General features: G+C 36.9%; 1 protein-coding gene across 1 annotated transcript; it reads left to right on the top strand.

Moving 5' to 3' along the window:
• The first annotated feature begins 23 nt into the window (after positions 1–23).
• Positions 24–16222, top strand: DUS4L (dihydrouridine synthase 4 like). Its single transcript, XM_042915136.1, has 7 exons — positions 24–218; positions 5054–5190; positions 9415–9536; positions 12662–12779; positions 13832–13954; positions 14731–14957; positions 15745–16222. Exons 2-7 carry the CDS (start codon positions 5075–5077, stop codon positions 15990–15992), a joined length of 954 nt encoding a protein of 317 aa, XP_042771070.1. The 5' UTR covers positions 24–218; positions 5054–5074; the 3' UTR covers positions 15993–16222.
• The last annotated feature ends 845 nt before the right edge of the window (positions 16223–17067 follow it).

The raw sequence follows: 17067 nt of genomic DNA, 5'->3' as shown, positions 1-17067 counted from the left end.
CGCCGCCCGCTCCGCCCGGCCCGCGGCTCTTGGCTGGCTTGGAGAATCAGCTAAGCGGCCGCAGCTGGACGAACACCGGCTGGGAGCAGCGTGGGTTCCGGAGCTGGCGGGCACCCAAGGCCCGGCGCGCGAGGGAAGCCGAGGCCGCGGGGTTGGCGCTGCGCGCCTTCTCTCGTCGCACTCCTGGGGCTGGCATCGTTCCCCCGGTTGAAGAAAAGGTGGGCTCCGGAACCTTGCTGTAGCGTATGCAAGTATTTAACCTAACAACCGGGGCCTCTCGGTGGAGGCTGGACAGAAGAGCGGAGGTTTCTGGGAGTTTCTCTTGCACTCCACAAGCACAGCTGGGGGAGTTAGTAACTCCCTAGCCTTATGTGTCACACGGCTTGGCGCGCTGTCCTGGGGTAAAGGCTGGAGGGAAAGCTTAGGAAGGAAACTTGCCTGAAATGAGTAGTGAGGAGTTAGGAAGAGCCAAAGGTCGGTGAAGAAGGAAGACTGAGCCAAGAAAAGACAGACTCCGTTTCTGCCCTCCTGTGAACTTAAGCTTTTTCTTCCTCTTCCTCTCCGTTTCAGCCACATGCTATGAGTGATACCAAACTTTTTCCTGTTGCAAACTGATGGATTTTCCAAATCTTAACTATCAGTATTGAAGTTGTCAGATTAAGTTAATTCCCGTTATCTTCTCTGCTAATATATCTGCATTATTCATTTAGATTTCTCCCAAGATGAATACTGATAATAGGCCAACCACACTTGTGCAAGAAGGTTATGCATTTCTACATAAAAAGACGAATATAACTTTCTCTGTACACAGGGAACCAGTTTTTCCTAATTCCAGAGCTACATGATTCTCTCGATTCTAACAGTATTTCAAAAAGGTGCTATAACAATACTTTGTGCGTTTAATACTCATAACCACCCAGGTGAGCAAGTCTCTTAATATACTGCCTTATGTTTTCTCTTTGTCTCAAGTTTTTCCCTGATGTTTTTCGTCTCAGTCACGGTCTGACTAGAATTGTTGGTTCTGAATGGAGGTCACATGAATTGTCAAGGGCAGGGTGCTCAGACTCACATTAAATTTCATTATCCATAATACACAAAATTTTTAAGTATTCTTTAATGTTGATGAATAAGTATTCTCTTTGAATTATGAGTTCTTTTTCTTTCCTTGGCTTTTATGTTGGAAGATTCTAGAAAAGTTACATAATACTCGTTCATTAAGGGAAGAGTTTTGAGTCCCACCTATACACACCTGCATGAGTTTACAAACAAGACCCAATTCCTATGCTGTCCCAAAGGAGCTCATAAGTAAAGCAGAAACCCCTGTGAACAATTGTACCGGGTGCTTTGTAGTTTATGGATTTGTTTATTGAGAGAACTACACATTGAAATCACCTGGAGAGCTTTAAAAACCCACTTACACCTGCATCCTAAGCCCAGAGATTCACATCTAATTGATCTGGGGTATGGTATGAGCATCCTGATTCTTGAAAGCTCCCCAGATAGGAGCATCTGGGTGGCTCACTTGGTTAAGCTTCTGACTTCAGGTCTGGTCATGACCTTACAGTTCATGAGTTCAACCCCTACTCGGGCTCTGTGCTGACAGCTCAGTGCCTGGAGCCTGCTTCGGATTCTGTGTCTCTCCCTCTGCCCCTCCCCTGCCTGTGCCCTCTCTCTCCCTCTCCCTCTCTCTCTCTCTTTCTCAAAAATAAATAAACATTAAAGAAATTTTTTAAAAACCTCCCCAGATTACTCTAATGTACAACCAAGGTTGAAAACTACTGGTTTATTCATTCAGCAAGTAGTGAAGGAGGTCTTTGTGCCATGTGCTGGAACTACCAAGTATGAGTGAGAATGAAATTGTTCTTGCTAAAGTCACTAATGACTTTAGCTCCTATTAGATGGTTTTTAGGCTTTACTTTTCTGTGATGTTTAAGATGCTTATCCCCACCCTCCTTAGTACTCCCCCCTCTCTTCAGTTTTTGAATATCACTCTTCAGGTTTATTCTTGCCAGCTCCAGAATTCATCTGTCTCCTTTTGCATTATTCTTTTTATCTTCTACTTAAATGTTGGTGCTTCTAAGGATTTCTTGCAAGATACGACACCCTCAAGTATTTTGTCTACGTTTTTAGTTTTAACTTATCACCTAAAGGTTTATGACCCTCAGTCTATATCCCTAGCTTTTTCCTGAGCTATATCTGTATAAAGTTTTGAGGTATCACCATCTGGAAATCCCATGAGCACCTCAAGTTCAGTGTGCCCAAATATGAACTCGTGTTTCCCTGCTAAAACCTATTCCTCCTTCTGGTTTTCTGTCTCATTAATTGGAATTACCATCCATCTAGCCTCAAAAGCCAAATTGTACACATCATCCTAGAATTCTCTCATACTATGTAACATTCACTGTCCTGAAGTGATTTCCACCTCCTAACTATCTTGCCAGTTTATTTTTATTTCTAAATAGCTCCTGAGTGTGTTCTCTTTTCTTATTCCTAGAGTCCCAGGTCAGACATTCATTATGCATTTGGCCTGGTTTACTACAATAGCCTCCTTTCTCATATTTTGCCAAAAGCCCTACCCCATCCAGTGAAATCTTTCTAAATCAGAAATCATGGCATTTTCCTGTTAAAATGTTTCATTGACAAATAATACAAGGAGAGACGTACAGCCTGTAAAAAAATAATTGCTGTGTATGGAAGTATCTCATGCACGTATTAACATGTTGAGCACATACGAAAAATCACCCGTGGAGGTGGAAAAATGGTTTAGAAACAAGACCCTACAGTATAAAATTTAAAAAAATATTAAGATAAGGGAATATAAGGCCCATGATTATCTAAACCTCACTTCCTCTCTAGTCTGATCAAATAACACGACTACTAATGGTTCACTGAAAACATCAAGCATTTTCAAGCCTCTGTGGTTCTATGTGTGTTGCTCTCTATAACAGGGCAATCCCCCATCTCCCACATATGTCAGCTCAAGTTTTCCCTCTGCCACTGTTGGTGATTCCCCTGCTTTCTCTAGACAATTATTCCCACAACAGTTAAATTGTGTCTAAGCGTATGTATCAGAGCTGTTATTTTGTGTAAGTATGTCATACATTTTTAAGGACACAGGAAATGTATTTTCATTTATTTTCCCAGCACGTAGCAGGAGCTTAATATTTGTTAAATGAATCAATACATGCCCATGCCCTCAAAAACTGGAGAAGAAACTGATGTGTTAATACTATGCTCTATAAAAGTAATTACAAGTGCTGGGGCCCCTGGGTGGCTCAGTTGGTTAAGGATCCAACTCTTGATTTTGGCTCAGGTCATGGTCTCACAGTTCATGAAATAAATCCCCAGGTCAGACTCTGCACTGACAGCATAGTGCCTGCTTGAGATTCTCTCTCTCCATCTCACTCTGCCCCTCGCTCACGCTCTCTCTCTCTCTCTCTCTCTCTCTCTCAAAATAAATAAAAAGTAATTACAAGTGCCTATGATAACAGGAGAGCCTAGGGTGCAGTGGGTAAGTAAGATCAACTCTATCTGGGATTCAGAGGAGATTATCAGAGTTATCAAGATGGGAGACTATAAGTACACAGACTGGGCAGTGAAGATATGCTCAAGATTTAATTGAAAGTACTACCTGGTTGACACACTTGTGGGAGATGAAGAAGCAAAGGATGATAAGCCCCAGGTTTCTGACTTGAATGAGCAGGGGTGGCATAACCTGGATATGAAATGCAAGAGAGAAGATGTTCATAAAAAGGAACTGCCTTTTTGTTGCTTATGTTTTACCTGTGTATGTGGGCCTACATTCTAATCATAATTTTTATTTTTAAAAAAGAGATAAGCTAGTAACTTTGTTAAGTCAGACTCAGCAGTGATCAGTAAAAGTAGTTTATTTTAACTATACATTCTACCTCAAGAAATTGAGGGGCACCTGGGTGGCTCAGTCAGTTGAGCATCTGACTTTGGTTCAGGTCATGATCTCGCAGTTTGTGGGTTCAAGCCCTGCATTGGACTCTGTGCTGACGGCTCAGAGCCTGGAGCCTGCTTCAGATTCAGTGTCTCCCTTGCTCTCTGCCCTTCCCCCCCACCTCCTGCTCTCTCTCTCTCTCTCTCTCACACACACACACACAAAAATAAATACACATTAAAAAAACTGAAATTATTTAGATTATAACAATATTTTCTGGATTAGCTATATTTTCTGGTTGAGCAATTAGACCTTCCTAAAGTTTGCCCATATCTGTTGCTAAGTAATTAAGGCCGGAAACTGAAATATGGAAAGCATCCAACACTATATAATGATAGGATTTTAGATATAACAACTTTAGAAACACTTATGAACGACCTAATTTAATCACTTGTACCTCTTTGGGTATAAAAGTGATTTACTATGGAATTATCTGATTATAATTGAAATTTTGGCTAGATGATACCACATTTAATTTTTTTTTAGTAAAGGTTGGTTTGCCTTCTGATTCAGAATAGGATTTGTGAATAAGAATAAACCTCAAACAGACCAGTAAATCTTTTGAAACACTACTTAAAGTTGTTCAGTTAATGCCATTTAGCCTTCCCGTATAAAACAAGGTATTTCAAAGTGCCAGGCATATACATATGAAATTATTCAAATTAAATTTTTTTCTGGTTTGTAATACCAAACAAAGCAACATGGGAAATTTAAAATGTTACACGAAAAACCATGGTATCCTAAGAAAAACCCTTGTATTTTTCCACATCTTGAGCATTTATTAATTTGAGCAGAAAATGTTACTTTAGTGTGTTAAGTATAGAACTTGAAATTGTTAGTGTTTGACACGAACAAGCATAATTTGTACTGAATATATAAACGTGATGATTTCATAGTGTACTAAAAACTGTCAGTGACTTACAGAGACAGGATTCTGTAGTATCCTATTTGATAGTGTGAAAAGAAGCTAAAAAGATTCCTGAGCCCACAAGCCTGACGAAAAATATATATTCTTGGCAGTTGAAATTGTTAAAATGATGGGAATTCATCTAATGAAAGTAATTTTTCTCTATGCAAACTGTCTTTCAGATTTGAGACAAATCTATATTCATGAAGAGTGACTGCATACGAAACACAATATGTCAAGAAAGAAAAAAAGATCCAATAGAAATGTTTCATTCTGGGCAGCTGGTGAAAGTCTGTGCTCCAATGGTTCGGTATTCAAAGTAAGTATTATTAAATGGTTAAAGAACTAAGATTTGATTTCCTTCTTATGCTCTGACTTTTAAAGTTAAGACCACCCCACCACATTAGGATCATCAAACACCTAGCTTTGAAATCATGATCTAGGCTTGGGTGCTGGTGTTATCGTTTACCTGTTATGTGTGGGGCCCCAAGTAAACAATTAACCCCTTCAAACCTCACTTTTTATATCTATAGATAAAGATAGTGCTTGTAACTCCCACCTATAAACATATAGTGAATATTAGATAAAAGAATATTAAGTAAATATAAACATTCATACAGAGGTTTTTGTTTGAATATAAGACTTTATGTCTGAGACAAATCCCTACAACTACATTGCTGGGCTCATGGGGTAACTATATGTTTAGTTTTTTAAGAAACTGCCAAATTTTCCAGAGTGTCTATCCTGTTTCACACTTCCACCAACAGCGTTTTTCCTCATCCTCACCAACTTTTAATAATCCTCACCATACTTTTTATTTTAGCCATCTGATAGGTGTGTAGTGATATCTCACTATGGTTTTAATATCCATTTCCCTTACAGGTAGTGATGTTGAAAATGTTTTCCTGTGTTGACTTACCATCTGTATATTGGTAAAGAAATGTTTCTTTATGTCTTTGGCCAATGGTCTGATAGGATCGTTTGCTTTTTTACTACTGAGTCAGTCTTTAAAATTTTTTTCAATTGTGGTAAATTCAACTTAAAATTTACCATTTTAAACATTTATAAGTTTACAATTCAGTGATATTAAATGCATACACATTGTCATAAAACTCTTCATTTAAAAAAACTGAAACTCTACATCCAGTAAACAATAGCTCTTTATTTCCCCCACCCGCCCCGCCCCCCATCCCCTGGCAACCATCATTCTACTTTATCTCTCTTTGAATTTGACTACTCTAGGTACCTCATATAAGTGGAATCATACAATAGTTCTTTTTCTGAGACTGGCTTATCTCACTTAGCATAATATCCTAAAGGTTCATCCATGTTGGCATATATCAGAATTTCGTTCTTTTTTTAAGAATGAATGCAATTCCATTGTATGCATATACTACATTTTATATATGCATTGATGCATGCTTGGGTTGCTTCCATCTTTTGACTATTGCAAATAATATTGCTATGAACATGGATGTATAAATATGTCTTTCAGTTCTTTTGGGTATATGCCCAGAAGAGAGTGCTGGATCATATGACAATTCTATTTTCAGTTTTTTAAGGAACTGCTGTATTGTTTTTCATTTTTACATTCCCACCAGCAGTATATAAGAATTCTGATTCCTCAACATCCTCACCAATTCTTATATCGTTTATTTATTTTTACTCTAGCCATCCTAATGGATATGAAGTGGTATCCTACTGTAGTTTTATATTTCCCTAATGATGTTTAGCACTTTTTCATGTGATTATTGGCTATATATATATATATATATATATATATATATATATATATATATCTTCTTTGGAGAAATGTCTACTCAAGCCTTTTGTCCATTTTTCTATCAGGTTTTTGTTGTTGAGTTTTTGTTTACTACTGAGGTTTGAGAGTTATCTATATATTCTAGATACTGTTACTGTGTCAGATATGTGATTTGCAAATATTTTCTTCCAGTATGTAGCTTGTCTTTTCATCCTCTTAACAGAGTCTTTTGCAGAGCAAAAGTTTTTTTTTTAATAATTTAGTCTAATTTATCAGTTTTCCCTTTTGAAAATTGTGCTTTTGATGTCAAATGTAAGAAAACTTTGTGTAGCTCTTGATACTAAAGATTTTCTCCTAGTTTTTTTCCCCAGAGTCTTGTTTTTTTGTTTTACATTTAAAGTCCATAATCAATTTTTACTTAATTTTTTATAAGTGTGAGGCTTAGGTTTAGGGTTGTTTTGTTGAGTTTTTTGGGGTATTTTTTGTTTTGTTTCTTTACCTGTGGATGTCTAATTGCTTCAGCAACATTTAGTGAAAGGCTTTCTTTCCAGTATTAAATTTTTTTTGCATCTTTGTCAAAAATCATTTGGGCGGGAGCATCTGGGTGGCTCAGTCATTTGAGCCTCCTTCTCTTGATTTTGGCTCAGGTCATCATCCCAGGGTTGTGAAATCAAGCCCCGTGTCCGCTTCCACACTGAGCATGAGATAGAGCCTGCTTAGGATTCTCTCTCTCTCTCCTCTCTTGCTCTCTCAAATTTGAAAAAAAAAAAAAAAAAAGTCATGTGTTTTTTATCCGCATTCCCTATTCTATTCTATGATCTATGTGTCTGTTTCTCCACCAATACTACACAATCTTGATTACTGTAGCCATTTAATTAATAAAAGTTGGGTAGACTGATTCCTCCATTTATATGTCTTCCTCAATATTGTTTTAGCTAATCTAGTTCCTTTGCCTTTCCAAGTAAATTCCAATATGATCTTGTCTTTATCTACAAAATATCTTGCTGGAATTCCCAGAAGAATTTTTTTAATTTTTTTTTCTTGTTTATTTATTTTTGAGAGAAAGACCGAGCATGAGCAGGGGAGGGGCAGAGAGAGAGAGAGAGAGAGGGAGACACAGAATCCAAAGCAGGCTCCAGGCTCTGAGCTGTCAGCAGAGCCCAATACGGGACTTGAACTCACAAACTGCAAAATTACGACCTGAGCCAAAGTCAGATGCTTAATCGACTGAGCCACCCAGGTGCCCCTGCCTTGTTCTTGATCAAGAGGATATTTGTTCTATTTTTCACCTTTAAGTATGCTAGCAGTAGGAGGTTTTGTGGATGCTCTTTATCAAGTTGAGAAAGTGCCTTTCTATTCCTGTTTTCCTGAGGGCTTTTTTTTAATCATGAATATTATTTTGTCAAATGCTTTTTCTGCATTGATTGATATAATCATGTGATTTTTCTTTTAGCCTTTTAATGTGATAGATTATATAGATTGATTCTGAATATTGAACCTTCTGTTTTAACTTTTTTTCTTTCCCCGACATCACTATAGCAGGAAAGGAATAAGAAAGCACTACCTCATTACTGTGGTATGAAAGTAGAAGTCCAAATTCCCTATTTGGTCTCCTTTGACACTCTGGGGACAAAGTGTCATTATTGCTGAGGTTGAGGGGTGGTGTCAGAGTTCCAGCTCACCGTGGAGGGGGGAGCTTGATAACTGCTCTGCTACGTTGAAAGGCATAGCCCCTTCACTAAGCATCCTTTGATACTACTTGAGACTGGGAAGGGAGAAAGTTAAAGTTACCTGCCAGGAAGTATTAAAGTCCAGCTCCCTACCTGGCCTTCTCTGACACACTATGGAAGGAGGGGCGTTGGAGCATCTTACTGCACAGCCTTGGAGAGGTAAAAGTCTAAGCTCTCCGCTCAACCTTTGCTTCTAGAGGTGGGGCCCCGGCTTTGTCTCTGGTGTTTGGCTGGGGTAGAGCCATCATTCTCTAAAATTGTTCTGTCTTGCTAGGCTTCCCCATTTCCTAGTCCTTTGGTTAGAGAGAGCTGACTTTTGTGGGGCTCTTTTTGTCTGCACTCGTTGGTATTTCCAGGTTGCCAGCTTCTTCAAGTCCAAATCTGGGATATTTGAGGCCAAAAGGAAACCCAGAGAACTTACCACTGTTTTTCCTCAGATCCCATGGTTATTAGCCTGTCTGCTGTCTTCTCTCCACCTTTCGGAGTTTTCTAATATTTGTTTTATATATAATATACTGAGCAGTGTTAAAAAAAATTTCAACTGAGTAAATTTGAAGCTCTCACTGGCTTTATTAAGCAGTTCATGAATCAGACAGCATCTCACTTAACAAGTAGGAGGTGCTCCGTGGAATTGTACTAAATGGGAGGTTTTTACGGGAAGGAGGGTGGAACGAGAAGTTATTAGCAAAAGAAGAGAAAGGTTTGGTTCAGGCCAATCTTTGAGTGGGAAAGGGAACAACAGCATTGTTTGTTTGTTTGTTTATCATAGAGATTACCTTACTATTGCTGATCAAGCAATTTCAGGTTAACTTTTAAAAGGTCACATTCCTGGGATACGTTGAAACTGTAAGTTTTGGTTTGCTGTCATGGGGGGCAAATGACTCCAACTTCGGCTTTCTTTTTCACAGCAAGAATAGGGAAAAGTATATCTATTCTATCCTTTAAAGGCAGAACTTTCTTCTAATAAATATTTAATAATTAAATTAAATTTGGGCGTACATATGATTATGGTGTTTTCAAAATGCCTAATTATAGTCTTGTATGCTCACAGGTTGGCTTTTAGAACACTAGTAAGAAGATACAGTTGTGATCTGTGTTATACCCCAATGATAGTTGCTGCTGATTTTGTCAGATCTATAAAAGCCAGAGACAGCGAATTTACTACAAACCAAGGTATGTGGGGGCGCCTGGGTGGTTCAGTTGGTTAAGCGTCCGACTTCAGCTCAGGTCACGATCTCGCGTTCCGTGAATTCGAGCCCCGCGTCGGGCTCTGGGCTGATGGCTTAGAGCCTGGAGCCTGCTTCTGGTTCTGTGTCTCCCTTTCTCTCTGCCCCTCCCCCATTCATACTCTGTCTCTCTCTGTCTCAAAAATAAATATACGTTAAAAAAAAAAAAATTAAAAAAAAAAAAAACCAAGGTATGTGAAACCCAGAGTTTGCTGACTTTATAAGACTTAAAAAGTAAAAAATCTTGTCTAATCAGAAACAACACAATTCAGAGATTTTATTTTTAAATCTTTTAGTTTTTTAAGTATGTTTTTATTCAGTGTCTTGTAAACTATGGACAATATATCTAAGTGTGAGGTCAGCCTTCCTTAGGGCCCCATTCTCTCAATTGAGCTATTAGGTTCCTATTTCACTGCCTCCAGTCTTGCCCCATTCCAAACCATCCTCCAAATAGCCCAAAGTGACCTTTGTAGAATGTAAATTTGATCACATCTCTATCCTGCTTAAAATCCTTCTTAGACCTCTCAGTGGCCTAAAGCAGTGGTTCTCAAAGGGTAATGGCCCACACCAGCAGCATCAGCATCATTTGGAAACTTGTTAGAAATAGAAATTTCCAGGGTACCTGGGTGGTTCAGTCTACTGAGCTTTCAGCTCTTGGTGTCAGCTCAGGTCTTGATCGCAGGGTCATGAGTTCAAGCTCCAGCGTGGAGCCTCTACTTAAAGAAAGAGAGAGAGAGAGAGAAGAAAAGAAAAAAAAGAAAAGGAAGGAAAGAAAGAAGAATAAAGAAAGAAAGAAAAGAAAAGCCCCAGGCCCACTGAATCAGAAATTCTGGGTATGTGGTCCAGCAATCTTTTTTAAAAAGCCCTCCAGGTGATCCTGAGTAAAGATTAACAACCAGTGGCCTAAAGAGTAAAATTCCAGTGCCTGTCAGGGTGTTTGGCCCTATTGGTAGAGTATGGACTCCTGATCTCAGGGTGGTGAGTCTGAGCCCCAGGTTAGAGATTACTTTAAAAAAAAATCCTGACACCTGTGAATAATGTATAACGTTCCACATGATCCAGCCTCTGAATACACCTTTGCAACTTTATGTTCCATTAGTTTCTCTCCACATCCCACCAACTTTATTCTTTAAAAATAATAACTTAAGTCCCTGAATATGCCCCATCCTCTCATACTTCTCTACCTAGAATATCCTTTTCTCAGCCATCCCTGTCCCCCAGATCCAGAGCTGTCTGGCAAACGACACTACATGCTTCTTAATCCAGCTCTCAAAGTTTTTGGCCAAGCAGCTTGCCTGATCACCCTCCACTCTTGTCCTCTGTTAAATACAGACTTTGTGTTGTACTTAATCCTACTGTATTACAATTTCCTCTTTGTAAGCCTGTATCTCATCCACTAGACTATGGGCTCCATGAAGTCTGAAATTATCTCTCATTGATTTGTATCCTTAGCTTCTAGCCCTGTGTTGAAAATATATTAGACCAATAAACAATTATTAAATTGAAATTCTATAACTCTGAGTTATAAAAAGAAAAACATCCTATATCCTCAGGGAAAAGCAAATTCTCCTATCTTGTAATAGTCCTGTAAATCAGTGAATTGCCATAGAAATTCCAAATCAGTGGGCGGCGCCTGCGTGGATCAGTCAGTTAGGTCCCCACTCATGCTCTGTCTCTCTCTGTATCTCAAAAATAAATGTTAAAAAAAAAAAATTACAAATCAGTGGAACAAGGGTGACGCTCAGAAATCTGCATTTTGTCAAACACTCAGTGAATCTCATATAGGTAGTCCTCAAAAGAACTTTAGAAAAATTAAAATACATTTATGCAGAGTTTATAACACTAACCCAAAAAAAGATGATAAAAATATGTCCTTTAAAACCTAGGAAAAGATCTAACACATTTGCTATATTAAAACGTAAACTTTTATATGTAAGAAAGGAGCATGCACGTACTCAGACAAACCAAAACCTGGGGAAGATATTTATAATTTTTACAATAGATACTCATAATTTTAGAGCTGATTTCTTTTGTTTTATAAAAGAATAATTGAAAAATGAAGAACAAAAGGGGCACCTTGGTGGCTCAGTCAGTTCAGTTAAGCATCCAACTTCAGCTCAGGTCATGATCTCATGGTTTGTGAGTTCGAGCCCTGCATCGGACTTTGTGCTGACAGCTCAGAGCCTGGAGCCTCCTTTGGATTCTTTGTCTCCCTCTCTCTGTGCCCCTCCCCCACTCATGATGTCTCTCTCTCTCTCATAAATAAATAAACCAAAAAAAATTTTTTAAAGAAAATGAGGAACAATGAAAAGAAAAATTACGCGTAGAAAAATAGACAAAGGCTATGGAGAAAGAGCCTACAAATAAAAATACACACTGTTGGATATACAATGTAGACTATGTTTGTAAGGAAACAAGAACTTTCATCCATAGCATTGTGCATCTATATTGTTAAACTCTTTTGAAAGAAAACTTTGTAATGTCTATCAAAATGTTAGATGCCTATCCAGCAGTTACATTCATGGGAATTTACCCGATGAATATACTCAGAGTAGCATGTATGTAATAGGTTCTCATCATAGCATTGTTTGCAAAAGCCACAAATGAAAAACAATCTAGAAGAACACTGTATGGTTCATCCATACAGAAGAATATGCTACTAAAAAGAAAATAGGTCTAAGTACAGCTCCCAGATACATTAGGGGATTAAAAAAAAGTAGGCATAGAAATGTGTATAGCATGTTCACGTTTGTTTAAATTTTACAGGTATACATAAAATTGTTCTGGAATACAATTAACTAATTCTCACCTTTGGAAATGGGATGTTTGTCAAGAGTGTTATAGTTTTCATTTTATCAAATTTTATACTGTTTGAATTTGTACTAAATGTAAATTACTTTTAATTTAAAATGTTTAAAATTAGTTTAATGCTCTCTTGTTTCAACAGATGCTTTTTAGGCTAAATGTAGTTACGTTATTCCGTACAAACATGAAGAGTTTGGTGGTGTGTGTGTGTGTGCGTGCGTGTGCACATTTCTGTGAATTTTAATGTTGAGCTATTTGTTTTATCAGGTGATTGCCCATTGATTGTTCAGTTTGCTGCTAATGATGCAAGACTTTTATCTGATGCTGCTCGTATAGTCTGCCCTTACGCGAATGGAATAGACATTAACTGTGGTTGCCCTCAGAGGTAAAGCTCAAAGAAGTTGGAAGAATTTTCAAAAAAAATTAGAAAAAAACTATGTGAACATGGTAAACTATGTCTCCAATTTTCCAAGAATTAGAAAGTAAAGAAAATAGAGTTAAAGCACTTGAGCTCCAAATAAGAAGAAAAAATAAAGGAAGATAATTTAGGAACATATATATGCAAAGGTATTTTCTGATGCCTTAAACAATATATAGACCTTTGATAAGTTTTGTCTCACCTCACACTAGAATTTTTTCTATGTGTAGGTCTGCCTCGAACATCATCCATAAGTAGTTATATAAGACTTGACCATTTATGGTCCTCCCTAACATGAATTTTTACTGCCATGTCAAACAAGAAACTATGATTCTATGATTTGAGAGATGACCACTTGTTTTCTCCTAATTAATTTGCTCTATAAGAATACCTTTTTATAATTACCTTTCCTTTCTATACCATAGTTATTTGGTTGAGTCTAACTGGGTATTGATGCGATGCTTAATTTGACAACAATATCCCTGTGTTCTTGGCACTGTATTAGACTATCTGTCAATAATTCAAAATATGTCCAAAGAATAAAATCAAGGTTTTAAGTACATCATAATCCAAACCAGATTAGACATATTTGTATACTCATTAGGAGAGTTAAATAAGCTGTTTAGTGGTACTGGAATGCTGTCAGCCAAAAATATCTTTCTATTATTAAGATTAATAAAATGTCTTGTTATGTATAATAAACATCAAATTTGGAATTTTAAAAATCTGAAGTAATTGCAATTAATTACAAATACCTCAGTCTGTTTTGGTTGAATGAATTTTAATTTAATTTTCTCACTTGCCAATGAAAACCATTTTTCCTAAGTACTTTTTGATCTGGGAACATGCTTTCCTTATCTCATATTGATCCACTTTAAAATGTTGGATCTATGAATTATAAAAATCTGATTCCATTCCAGGTTGCTAAGGTAGAGAAATAGATGCATTTACAGTGCTTTTAGAATTCTGTCTTCTCTTCCAGCTATTTACAGTTCATTTGATGTGTCTGCTTTATAAAGGTGGGCAATGGCAGAAGGTTATGGAGCTTGCTTAATAAACAAGCCAGAGGTTGTTCGAGATATGGTGAAACAAGTAAGAAATCAAGTGGAAAATCCCAGATTTTCAGTATCTATTAAAATAAGGTAAAGACAATATTTCAAACTATTAACAAGATAGTCCATTACTTAGAAAATAAAAATATATTCCTTTTGTCTAAGAGTATAGGGGTATCCATCCTTAATAAATTGGTAGTTTATGTATGGAAGTGTTGAAACAGGGCATTTAGTAAATGAATGTGTACCTTAATTTTTATTTATAAAGAGAACAACTTCCTTTTTGTATTTTTTAATAGAAAATAAAACTTCCCTTTATTATTAAAAACTTTCCCTTAGAAGAAACCGTCAATTTTTTTCACATACTGCTTAATTAATAATGCTAAGAAACATTCCTGGTACCAAGAATAGAAAAAACAGTAATAATATTTGCACGAAAATTTCACAATGAAAAGAAAATAAGGCAGGAATCAGTCTTTTGGTGAAAAGTTAAGAACATTTCATAATAATGTATTCTATTCTCCCACTTGTGGTTTGGAGCATACACAGCAGATATTAGGGTACCATCTTCCAATTCCTCCATGACAGTCTCGGATGACTTTTTCAGTTATCAAAGCTAAAAGGGGGAAGGAGTAGGTAAGGTAAAATTTATTTGTCATCCTATTGTTGCCAATAGTGAAATAGCTAAATTTGAGGTCTAAAGTGGGAACTGATCTCTGAACAAAGCCTTTCTAATAGTAGCAGGTAGTGATAATATAACAAAGCTAACTAAATAATGTATCAGATGAAATCTTTTATCTAGCGTATTAGTTTTAGCATTAAGATTTGTGTGCTGTGAATAGACTGATTTAATTTTGAAATTATAGGATCCATGATGACCTTACAAGAACTGTAGATCTTTGTCGAAAGGCTGAGGCAACAGGAGTTTCTTGGATTACAGTCCATGGAAGAACTGTTGAAGAAAGACATCAGCCAGTTCACTATGAGGCCATTAAAATAATTAAGGAAAATATGTCTATACCTGTAATTGCTAATGGAGATATCAGAAGCTTAAAAGAAGCAGAAAATGTGTGGCATATTACTGGGACAGATGGTAAGAAATAAGTACCTGAGCTTTTTGTCTTTTAATTACAAAAAAAAAAAAGTAGGCGTAGGAGAGTAATGTTAATGTGAGTTTTCATTATTTGTCTTTAAAATGGAGCCGTATTAGCAGAATCGCACAGCAGAAGCATGCTGGACCCATAAAATGGAGCCATATTTTCCTGTTGTACTGATTTACGCTAAATCATTTATTAACTCTTCTACTTAGAAACAGTAGATTGTTTTAACTGGGGTAAATTAAGTCAGTTACTTTTCTGCCACCATCATATCCAATGAGTGACCAGTTAAGGCTATCTGGAAGATAGCCTATTAATAAAATAGAACATCTGGAATCGAAATGAGAATTAGTGAACACTAAGTTGTTATAGGAGCCAAAGGCACATACAATGACATAGTTTTATTACCCCCTTAAATTATTGGCATACCAAGGCCTGTGATAACTATTGCTAGACGGGAGAATGCAGATAAACCTAACTTTAAGCATACCCAATTTATGACAATCGGATTAACCACCCCCCCAAAAAAAAAACCCTAGAGACTAATCGTTTAATATAAAAGTCTTAAAAAAGATTTTTTTTATTTCTTATAAGCACGTTCAAACGTTCTTGACTTACAAACATATAAAATTGTTTTATAATTTAATTAGACTAATATACGAGTATTGAGAAACCTTGTAATAATACTTTATTTTTCAGTATTCTCAGTTTGTTTCATTAGGTTTGACCTCATAACCATGAGTTCTTCATGTGTGGACAAATGTGATGTGCTTTAATTCATAGGTGTGATGGTTGCAAGAGGACTCTTAGCAAACCCGGCCATGTTTGCTGGATATGAAGAAACCCCACTGAAATGCATCTGGGACTGGGTTGACATTGCTCTTGAACTTGGAACTCCTTATATGTGTTTCCATCAACATTTAATGTACATGATGGAAAAGATAACCTCAAGGCAGGAAAAAAGAGTATTTAACGCTTTGTCAAGCACATCAGCAGTCTTAGATTACCTTACAGACCATTATGGGATTTGATTGGACTTCCTAAATTGAAATAATTTATATATATTAAAATAATATATACTAAGTCAGTCTTAGACCCATCCTAAGAGAGTGTGATTCGATAGATCTATAGGGTGGAACCAAAACTTAATTTTAAAGAAGACCCCAGGTTCAGACATCCTAGTCATCCTTTCAACCACTGACAAATAATTGCTCTGAATCCTATCATGAATTAAAAAAAAAACTCAGAATTTTTTTTCCTGCAGGAATTGTGTTTTTAACATTTTTAAATAAATAAAACTTTATTTTAATACTAAAAGTATGACTCCTATAGTGTCTATAAATTAACATGAAGTATATTTTAGTGGAAATAATAAGTGCAAAGAAGTGACAGAACAAATACCAACTTCTATATAAAATGAAAAGAAGTAATAAATTCAGTATAGAATTACTTTCAAATTGGAGGGGCATCTGGGTGGCTCAGTCGATCAAGCGTCCAGCTTCGGCTCAGGTCATGATCTCACAGCTCTTGAGTTTGAGCCCTGTGTAGGGCTCTGTGTTGACAGCTCAGAGCCTGGAGCCTGCTTGGGATTCTGTGTGTCTCTCTCTCTGTCCTCCCTCACTCATGCTCTCTCTCTCTCTTTCTCTCTCAATAAATAAATATTAAAAAACAAAACTCAAATTGGAAAATCAAACTGGAACTTCCTAATTCATGAAAGACGCACTGGTATTGTTTTTAAATTGTGTAATTGAGTTTAATTACATGTGATGTTTTCTATAATTTAAAACTAAGATCCATGAAACTCTTTAAATGACATTAACTTTGTTACATTTCAAGTCTTCTAGATCCTTAGAAGATAGAGAGCTTGGTAAATACACCTGCACTTAACATGATAAAATTAGTTTTAGTCCCCCACATCTTATGTATAAAAAATTTGGTAACCAATCTGGAAATGATTATATATTTGAAATATTTCTTAGAGAATTTAAAAGTTTTTTAAGTTTATTTGAGAGCATGTGTGTGCACACCCATGGGGGAGGACAGAGAGAGGGAGGGAGAAAATCCCAAGCAGGCTCCTTGCTCTCAGCACAGAGCCCCACACGGGAC

This window comes from Panthera leo, chromosome A2, assembly GCF_018350215.1.
Source record: "Panthera leo isolate Ple1 chromosome A2, P.leo_Ple1_pat1.1, whole genome shotgun sequence".
Lineage (NCBI taxonomy): Eukaryota > Metazoa > Chordata > Mammalia > Carnivora > Felidae > Panthera > Panthera leo.
The sequence above is the reverse complement of the archived record's forward strand: the minus strand, read 5'-3'. Positions and strand labels throughout refer to the sequence as shown.